Source organism: Pungitius pungitius, chromosome 7 (genome assembly GCF_949316345.1).
Source record: "Pungitius pungitius chromosome 7, fPunPun2.1, whole genome shotgun sequence".
Lineage (NCBI taxonomy): Eukaryota > Metazoa > Chordata > Actinopteri > Perciformes > Gasterosteidae > Pungitius > Pungitius pungitius.
The window spans coordinates 18,102,051-18,112,435 of NC_084906.1; the positions used below are offsets into that span (position 1 = coordinate 18,102,051).

At 45.6% G+C, this 10,385-nt stretch overlaps 1 protein-coding gene across 1 annotated transcript; it reads right to left on the minus strand.

Annotated features, from left to right (window-relative positions):
* Nucleotides 1-5,560: 5,560 nt before the first annotated feature.
* Nucleotides 5,561-9,611, minus strand: LOC119217209 (diencephalon/mesencephalon homeobox protein 1-A-like). Its single transcript, XM_037470690.2, has 5 exons — nucleotides 9,414-9,611; nucleotides 7,438-7,605; nucleotides 7,101-7,279; nucleotides 6,465-6,912; nucleotides 5,561-6,277 (listed from the first exon to the last, which is right to left on the minus strand). The coding sequence occupies exons 2-5, from the start codon at nucleotides 7,589-7,591 to the stop codon at nucleotides 5,859-5,861; spliced, it is 1,200 nt and encodes a 399-aa protein (XP_037326587.2). The 5' UTR covers nucleotides 7,592-7,605; nucleotides 9,414-9,611; the 3' UTR covers nucleotides 5,561-5,858.
* Nucleotides 9,612-10,385: the final 774 nt, after the last annotated feature.

Sequence of the window (10,385 nt, forward strand, 5' to 3'; positions counted from 1 at the left end):
AGAGGGAGTGCGGCTCTCGCTGTGCCACTCAGTCAGGGAGCATTAAGCTTTAAGAGGCAGTGAAGAGACTCAGGTCTTCAGAGGGAACTTGACATTGTTCATAAATCCCCTAGGAGCTGAGACAGAAGCAATGACAGACGCACACACATGCACAAAGTCGGGCCTTTAAATTGCCCCCATTAAATATGTTTACCTATTAGTTCTTCGGCAGACCTCTGTAGTGTATTAACTACTTAAAATCAATTCAAACGTTGGTGTAGCACTTACAAAACATCACGGGTGATCAAAGTGCAAGTGATAAGCGGAAAAAGTCAAAACAGAGTCAAAAATCTAAATCGGTTGCCAAATGAAATGTCAATTTTTAAAAAGAAAAAAGGCTGGAACTAAACTTACATTTTTGTACTGATTCTTAATATGTTATTTTCACCTGCTTCAGTAGGGGTTCTCGGATGGTGCATGCTGGGTCATTGTCACACACTTAAATACAACGGATTCATCGTTAATTCCTTGTTATGACAAACCAAAAATATTCCCTATGAAAAAAAGAGGTGTTAAACAACAGAAAACATTCAATCCAAGAGGACAGTTAGCCATTCGCTGGTGAAAAGGTTTCATATCAGTATATTGTATATTTAGGGCGAGAAACACAATCTGATCAAAGACAATGTTGTATTGCATTTACTGAAACTTAGCTCCAATTAGAATTGGATCAATGTTGTGACGTGACAACCTCACTTAAAACAGCCATTCTGCATCATAAAATATATATTTATATTTCTACCATTCACAATTTTATGCGATAAGACCTTCTATTAGTATTATCATTATCTGTTGGTGATGATGACGTCGTCAACATGCAGAATATCTGCTCCAGGACTCAAGCTCAGAAAGTGTAAACAGTAAAGAGTGTGTGAAGTCAGATGTAAAAGGGACCACGGCCGCAGAACGACTCAGCGTCCCCCGTCAGGCCGAGGTTCTCCTCTCATGTAACGTCTCATTGATAAAAGCAGCAAACACCTCATTTACAGAAACCTTAGGCTATAAGATCAGGTACTTTAAAAGCCATCCAAACACATTCGGACCCCGCCTGCGTGCCAGCAAATAAAACACCTTGATATCGCCCCAACTAAACTAGGATGATTCTGTCTTAATGTCCCATTTCAGGGACCAGGGAGTCCACAGTCTTTATGTGTCCCAAAGAATTGCAGCTAGTGATGTTTGACACAGCAGGGCTCCTGCCTTTCAGATGATCAAAGTGACAAGTTTGGCCTGCGACCGGGAGCAACTTACGGGAGACATCGAGAAGCCGCGAGATTGGCAGCTTTCAGGTCTTTGGTCCATTTCAGCAGCCATTACTGCCAGCAGAGGCGACGTGCTGTTGGGGGACTAGTGGGAGGAGGGGGGGGGGGGGGGAGGCAGATTAACAGACAGCTGATACAGGTGTACAGGCGGTATCAAACAGCAGCTCTGTCAATACAGCAGGCTTCCAAGTTTCTTCAGAAGGAGCCGGGATCCCCAAAGTATGCCCGCCGATTTCACTATGATGGGATTAACTTGGAGCGCGCCGCGTGATTCTCGCAGATTCTGTGATTCTCAACAATTCGGTGATCCACGTTCTAGTCGGCTTTAAATGCCCCTATCCCGAGTTTCAAAAGCTTACCCTCCGGACAAGGGACACTCCTTTTTTTCCTCCGGCGCGGTTCCGCTTCCCCATCTTTTTCGCTGCATTCAGTTGTTTCATCAACCCCCGCGTCCTCGCCAGCTCTCCCATCCTCCCTCCCCGAGCACATCTGCTAGGTCTTGAGTTTTTTTCCCATTCTTCCCTCCATGCGCCTTGCTTGGCCCAAGGCCCTTATAGCCAAAATTGGTTTACATTGGAGAGATAAATGCTCTGCAAATGCGCTTAAACGCGTACAGTAAAAAATGCAGACAGTGCGTGTCAGGATTATCACCCAAGTCAGGGGGAGAAAGGAGAACGTCTCCGTAGCACAAAGCTGGGGGAGCCAGAGTGAAGCCTGCAGATACAGTCCGTCTCATCCACTTCTCAGGAGAAAGAGGGGAGGATTTAGCATTTGCATGCTGGTCTGTAATTCCTGGCATTATGTAACTTGTCGCCAACAATCAAACTCCTGTGGTATTGTGAAAGTATTGTTTCACATGGGTGAGCAAAGTGTGGAGTTACACTCTTGGGGGGGGGGGGGTTTGGTGGAGACAGTTGGTCCAAGATGCACGGCAGAGACCACCCCATAAGCCCACTGAAGAACTGTCGTGCAACACAACACGACCGCCTGGTCCAAATGTAAAAGGAGCACCCCCAAAATCCTCTCTCAATATTCAGCTTACAGCACAAATGACTCACCTGAACACGGTCGAGGGATGTGTATGAATAGGCTGAGGCAGCAGTTCTGCAGTCAGCTACCAAAGCCAAGTAAAGAAAATACAAATGTATGGAGACAAAGGGTCTGAAATTCATTCATTATGTAAATGCATCATATATTAAATTCAAATTCAAATAAAAGGTAAAACCTCATCTGCCATTATGACATTATTTTGATAATAAATGTGTACTATTTTCTTTTTATTAGTTCTATATTTGGTAGAAAATAGCTTGCAATATGTATTTTTATTTTCTGTAGCTTTTGGCAAATATTACTCAGGAACAAACAGGAAGGAAAATATAGTGCAATGGGTTTTTAATGTTTTTAGACAACAGTGTAGGTAAACAACACAGAAGAAGAAGAAATAACAGACAAAGACAATACTTATTAACATCTATAAACATGTTTGGTCTTTTAATGGGGCGGTTAGAAAAGAATTTCACCAGATTTAGTCCTTCATTAAAATAAGATAACAGAGAGCCCCCCCCCCACCCCCCCCCCCCCCGTCGCGTACTCACATAAGCCTATATAACAACATGTGACAGCCTGCGGTGTGGATGATGTGCCGTCATTGTGTGGCTGAGGTCTCACTTTGATGGCGACAGGTAGGAATCGTACAGACAAACCGGATCCTGAAGATCCAGGAAACGGCGTTCTGTCTTTCCTCCCCACCTGCTGCTGTCCCACACAGCTGCTGCCATCAGTGTAAAAAAAAAAAAAAAAAAAACTCCACATGCACTGCCATGGAGATTTGGGTGTTAAAACCTCCAAAAAAGACCCCCGCCCCCAGAAAAAAAATGGACCCTTTTTTTTCTCATCAACCCCAACCTGCCCCTCCCTCCAAATCAACGCCGTTCCCCCCTCAGACCCCCCCCCCCCCCCAACACAAAGCCCTCAGAGCAAACCCAGCAGCACAGAAAATCATAGCACGCCATTCAATCATTGTTTTTTCCCCTCTCTCACCCCTTTTATGGTCCCACTAAAGGTTTTAGCCGGGCAGAGAAGGAGGGCTGTCACTGAGGAAACCTTAGCCCATTGATGAAGTGACAGGAGCTGCCAGAATATGATCCTAATCCTGTTTCCAGCATTCTTTTAGCCCGCTGGCATCGCAATTCCTCCACACATTCTCTGGGCTGTCAACTAGGAAAATCCCTCTAATAGCGCATTGCCCAGATACACATCAAAGAGCTCCTGGAAACCTTCAGCGGCTTAACTGCTATAGACACACTCACACGCGCTCGCTCTCTCTCTCACACACACTCACACACACACACACACACACACACACACACACACGCAGGCACAGCCTTCCCATTGACTTACACCAATATGATCTTCACGAGCACACACAAGCACGACGTTTATGACAAATTGACCACATGTTTAGTACGCTTGAGTGTATGTTTAGGGGAGGAGGGGGAGGGGGGGGGGGGCAAATGGCATCTTTGCAACCCTGAAATTATTTTTAAATGTACTGTAACCTGCTTCATCGTAAACCACACCAGCCCTCTCGCCTCCTTTGCTCCTTCAGGACAGTGATGTAATCTTAACGGTCGTTAAAAAAAAAAACAGGTGTCTGAACTTCTCTGACTCCGGGAACCCTTCTAGCCCCATTTTATCTCATTCTATTCTTACTTAATCCATCGATATCCCGACCAAAGGTAATCTTCTTATGGCAAAGCGCTCTGTTTCGGTGCAGCCAAACCTCGGCTGACAGGGTGGGGGAAGAGAGAAGTGAAGGGTGGGTGGTGGATTGGGGACTCTTTAGAGCCTGACGCTGTGCTTCAGTCATTCCATTTAGGATTAGTTATTCTGCACTGAGTGAACAAGTGGCAGGTTCTCCCCTATGTGGTGTGTAAACCTCGCCCGACGAGCACGGTGGACCTCCTGCGTCTAAATTAGAAACGGTTCATCAAGGTATCTTCAGTGGGACATGATAACCAAAGCTTTTTTTTTTCTTCTTTTTTTTAAACTATAAAGTAATATGTGTGGAAAACTGTTAAGTACGATTTATTTTCCTGTCGGTCTCTCTCAGCGCTGCATTCACCTAAACTGAACCCTCTTGTTGCAAACTTTCTCTGTGGAGAACTTTGGATGTTCTGTAATGGAATTATTTCAAGTTTGTGATCTCATGCCCAGTGTTCTTTTGACTCACCTTTCATCTGAAAAGGTTCCAAAAACTCAGAAATACAGTATCAAGAAAATGTTGCTTTTCTTTTTTCTCAATTCAACTAAAATGGCAAAATGAGGTAATGTGACTCAGTATAAGCAAGTATTTTCATCTTGTATTTCCAACCGATGAACCTGAGAAAATGAGTCATTCTTATGTGTGATTTATTCCCTTGCAATAAACAGATAAATTACTTACATTTTAAACAATTGAGAAATACATGTCTCGAATCTACAGCGATATAATACATTGACAATTGGCCTGTGCATCTTTCTGCTGAAGCCAGAGGCCCAGGAAAAGTGGTCGAGTTGGATTAACAAAGGGAAATATGTCGGCTGGGTCCATATTTGTTTGTGGCTGTGCCTCCTCTGCAGATTCTCCCCAACATTTCTTTCTGAAATCCTTCACACAAAAGAAGACATTGGAGTCACTTTATAGCCGGGCGCAAATGCAGGCGAACGCCGAAGGGCATTTAAAAGGCTCGATGGATTCTGCTGAGTGCCGTGACTTTAAACAAGCAGAGGAAAAAAAAAAAAATACAGTGGAGATGGGATTATATTGAGTGATTCGAGCTTTACTTCTGAAAACAGATCAGATGCAACTTCATTCGGTGTTTTTTGCGGGCTGTAAGCCATGCTTCAGAGGGGTGCATGCATGCAAAGTTCACATTCAGGGGTTGAGTTTATAGAACATTTAAATATCTTATATCTGTGCTGAAATCAGCTCTCTAGTTCAAAACCTTCGTCCCCGGCTGCACGGAGGATGCCAAAATCCTAGCAAGCCGCCAGCATGGGTGCAGTTGCCTTGTCTTGATTGAACGGGAGGAATCGGATCCAAGCTAAGATCCACGGGAGAAAGTTCTGCTCAGTCAAAACTGCGCTCCAGTCTTTTTTTGTTGTTGTTGTTGTTGTTGTTTCATCGAGTTCATTGAGTTGAGAGCTGTTGTCGTTGCCTTTGTTGTGCCTCCGGCAGTGAGCCGCATGCCCACATGCTGACGATGAGTCGAGGGGGGGGGGGGGGGGGGGGTAAGAGCAGCGTCAACCACCATCGGCTTTTAACCCGACAGTTGTTTTTGGAGTTCTGGTTTATTTGAAATCTAGAAAGCTGCCAGAAAAACACCAGCGGCCGTTGAGCAAAATAACAACAAACTTGATAACTATCGTTAACGTTGGCCAATTGGGTAGCCGCCAGTAGCTCACGTTTAAATCTTTTGGACGATGACGGTGAAGAGGGCCCCTAGAGTCACCTCTCCTGGACAAAGGCCCTCAATTCACAGGGCGGGGGGGGGGGCCCTGACTCGGACCGGTTCTTCAGTTTGGGAGCGTGTCCAACCCCAGCGAGGCTGCGTGCTGCTTGGCCCTCATGCGCAGGTTCTCTATGCTGGTGGTCTTGCTGTTGAGGCTCCCGGAGAGGCTGCCCGGTGGCGCCTGCAGCAGCGGCGTGTTCCACACCTGCTGGGCCTGCGACAGGCTCTGGTAGTACGACTGGCACGGCAGCGAGCTCAGCGGGGACGGCATGTTGACGTTCATGCCCAGGTAGGGCAGAGAGGACGGCGGGCTCATTTCAAAGGACGGGTAGTGCACCATGTTGTTGGTGGCAGCCATGTGCTGGCGGAACTGCTCCTGCAGCCGGAAGAGGCTGAGGGGGGACGAAGCGTAGGAGTTGCCCTGCGCCAAACCGCCGGCCATGCCGCTGGAGGACGCCATGGCGGGGGAGCTCAGCGGGGAGTCTGGGAGACGGGAGGAGGAGAAGAGGACTTTAATGCTTCAACTGTCTCGTAGATGGTTGGGGTTGAATTGCGTGCTTTTCTGTTCATTGATCCAGTGCACGAACGCGGTTGGATTTGTCAATGTGGCGAACAATCATAATGTAAAAGACAAACCCAGGGACAGTCATTTGACAGCGATTATTCTTACCTGATGTTGGGCTCAGCTGTTTGTAGGACGGGGAGCTGCTGCCGGGCCGCGCTCCTCCCTCCCCGTGCGTCTCCTCCCTCATCTTCACCCCGGTCGCCCCTCTCATTTCGTCCTCCTCTCTGTCGGCGTTGTCCTCTGCTGCCGACTCGCTGTCCGACGCCTCGGGGGAGGTGACGTTGACTTCCACGCTCGTCTCTCCGGGCTGGGGCCGCGCGGCCGCCTGCTTCTCTGTCTCTGATTGACGGGACGAAGAGGAGGAGGAGGTGGAGGAGGGAGGGGGAGGAGTGCAGGCCTCGGAAACCAGAGTGGTGGCGGCGTTGAGGTCCGTCTTGGAGTCTTCTGCGGAGCTCTCCGCTGCTCCGGACGCCTCCTTCTGTTTCTGGAGCTGCTCCTTCTGGAGGCTGCGCTGCTTCTTGCGGAACTTGGCCCGTCGGTTCTTGAACCAGACCTTTGCAGACGGATGCACAGACAGGTCAGGGATTGGATCAGTGACTACAAGCAAATGCAACGAGTTTTTTTGTTTTAATTTGCGTCCTCAATTATCTCTTTGAGTGATGCAAGGTGGCCTTGCAGTCTCCACACTGAGCATCGTCAGACAGGGGGATGAACGCTTTTAACGCTTTTAACGCTTTTTACCTGAACGCGTGCCTCGGGCAGGTTGGTGCACATGGCCAGACGCTCTCGCATGACCACGTCAGGGTAGTGAGTCTTCTGGAAAGTTTTCTCCAGGGCCTCCAGCTGCTGGGCGGTGAAGGCCGTCCGACTGCGCCGCTGCTTTCGGTGCTGGGAGCCATACCGGGCCTCGAGGATAATGTCTTGAAATGTGCAGCCGTTGAGAAACAAGAAACATGACCAGTTTAATTGAGGTACGGGTGAAAGGGTCCTTCAAGCGCCACAGGGATCGACAACATTACATGTGGGTAAATGCAAAAATCGACTGGGGGGTGGGCATTGAATGACAACTGATTCTTACCAGCAAGTCTCTCTGCAAGAGTGAGGGCATGCACCGAGGGCCTGTAGTCAGGGGCGTGCTGGGCCTGTTGCGCCGCCTGCTGGTGGAGGTTGTACATGGCGCTCAGTGAGTTCATGGCGTGGAGAGAGTAGCCATTCACCCCGTAGTGCTGCATGGCGGGCGAGCTGTCTGCAGGGAGAAAGGACTGCTGTGAGTGTCAGGCCTCCCCCAAACACAACAGACTTCAACAGAGTGTCCAACAGACACCGGGTGAGGAAAATGGGAGAAAACAATATTCCGTATCAAAGAATAACTAAGCAGAAAGCTACGGGTGAATGATTTAAAGCAATGAAGAATCAGAGGGTTTATGTGTGTTGCTAGATCCAGTCAGATCCCATTTAAGCAAAATGAAAAGAATCCTTTTTGGAAACAATTTTTTAGGAAGCCGCATTTGCAGCATCCTGGAAAAAATACAAAATATCAGTTTAAAACTTTTTCATTTGATCATTTGATTAAAGGAAAAAAAGCTTGTGTTTTATGAATCCACAGAGCGAGTTGAGTGAACAGAGTTGTGCAGAATATGAGAGCGAGTTTCATTCAGTAATGAAAAATACAATATCTATTCAACACCTAATTCACCTGAATACAATTTAGCATTGAATAACTAACAGTAAAATATACATATTACATTTGAGGTAATCTGATAGGCTACTTTTACATTATTTTGGTTCATAACGTTCTCCTTTATTGTTTTTGTTATTTCAACATACTTGAAAAATTCAATCCTATATACAGCGTTGCACAAATTGTAAAAAAAAAAATGTAATGAAGTGTAAATGTACAACAAAATAAGTTTTGCTTTCTTTATCGCGTCATATCAGATATTTATATAATTATTTTAATAATAACAATGATGACGATAATAATAATGTCCAAATTACTTATTAGGAGGGTAAAAAAACGGTGGCGAGCATTTCACTCCGCCCTCCGCCCCAAAAAACAACAACATCATCACAGGGAAATCAATTATAATCATTTTCTTATCTCAATATCTACCGTCAAACTAAAGGTTCAGTGCGGTGAGTTTTGATTGGAGACACATGGAAGTTATTGGTCTGCGCTGACAGAATTAGCGACAACATATTTTACTTCGCTCCTCGGGGGCCCCGACTCGTTTATATCCATGTGTGGCGGGTCCCGGGTCAGTTCCAGACGCCCGCGGGCGGACGGAGTCTGATGTCTGATGTGAGTGCAAATAGGTTTTCAACCTTTTCAAAGCTATTCATTTATCACAAGGCCTGACGCGTGACAGATGGGACAGCGCGCGCGCGCGCGCCCGTGTGCGGGTGTTACTCCGTGGGACTAACGCAACATCGTTTTATGTAACTGTTCCATTGCATCATTTTTTCTTGCCTTCGGCTGCCTTCGTGTTTGCTGTTTGAATCTTTCTTTCTTTCTTTTTTAATCTGCAGCTTATAAATTCAACATAAATGCTCTTCTTTCGGGACAATGCCGCGTAGCTTCGGGCTGTGATTAAAGCCTAATTATGCAAATTGCCGTGGATTTATGAGTTATATAGAAGTGATTGCCCCGGGCTCTGTTATGGGTGTCGTCAATTCAGCAGCATTTTAAAAACTTAAACGTCTTACAGGAAATTAAAGGAGATATTTATTTAACATAGTGTCGGGTGCATTAACATCCCGGGCAAAAAGTACCAAAAAAAAAACATTTTTAAACAACGTTTGAATATATATATATACTGGCCTGTTTATACATGGGATTTAAATAAATAACTGTTGGTGTATTGATCATTTTGATCAGTCAATTGATAGATTAATTGAGGACTAGAAGGTCACATTACTATTGAACAATTAAACTGTTTTGCAAAGCAATGCAAGTTCGCAATAGTAAACACATACATTTGCTATTTTACACTATAAATAAGACCATCCAAAGTAAGTTCGGATATTCCAGGAATCGGAACATAAACTTCTTACCTCTCTTCTCTCTGTGTCCCAAACGAAATATCTCCACCGGCAACCGGATCGTGTTTTCTCCTCAAATCTTCTCCTCTCAAAATCCGCGTTCGGTTGTTTAGTTTCTCCTTTTGGCTCAAAGCGCTTCCCGTTCCCTCTGATATCCTGAGAATGTCCCGCTCCGGCTCGCCTCTGCTGCGTGGATGTTGGGAGGATGCTGAGCTGCCATCTACCGGCCTTTAAAGCGCTCCGGGTGGGGTCACCCTGGGCGCTCACACGCTCCTTCTCTGAGCCAATCAGGTGGCTTTCCTCCTCCACCGCCAACGCAGCCCCCCCCCCCCCCCCCCCCCCCCCCCCCCCCACATTACCCCTCACTTCAGTGGTGATTATTCTACATGCAAGGTTTCGACTTTTCTGCTGTTTTTTTGGAAGACAAAAAACATTATTTTTTCTTTTTGCATTCAAGGATTTTTCCACAAAAATTGGCAACTATTCTAATTACTTTTATGAGGAACATTTCTGTTATCTTTCGAGGAGAAAATAATCACAATTCTTATTTTTGGGGGGGTAAGGTATGACTGACATGAATAGCAAATTATCTTAATACTTCAAAGATTATTCTATAAAAGCTCAGCATGACAAAATGGGTTTCAATGTATTCAGAATTATCCGGTTTTAAGGTGCTGCCTAAAATCTGCTAAAGCCAAAAGGCCCACTCTGTTTTCCTTTTATTTGCATTTTCTTTTCTTTTTTGTGAGGACAAATATTGAATATTGTGAATATTTAACACAAAAATCAACAAATTTAAGAGTGACTCAATATTATCATTTAAAAGCTAATAAAACACTCAAATGGATATTTCCATATTGTGGCTTGTAGCCTAATTTCTGTACGCATTTTTTTTGTTGTCACGGAACTAAAATGAAAGTAAAACAAATCAGAAGAAGAGTCCTCCTTGAAGCGAATATGTGCTCAGGCTTCAGTATCCGTACG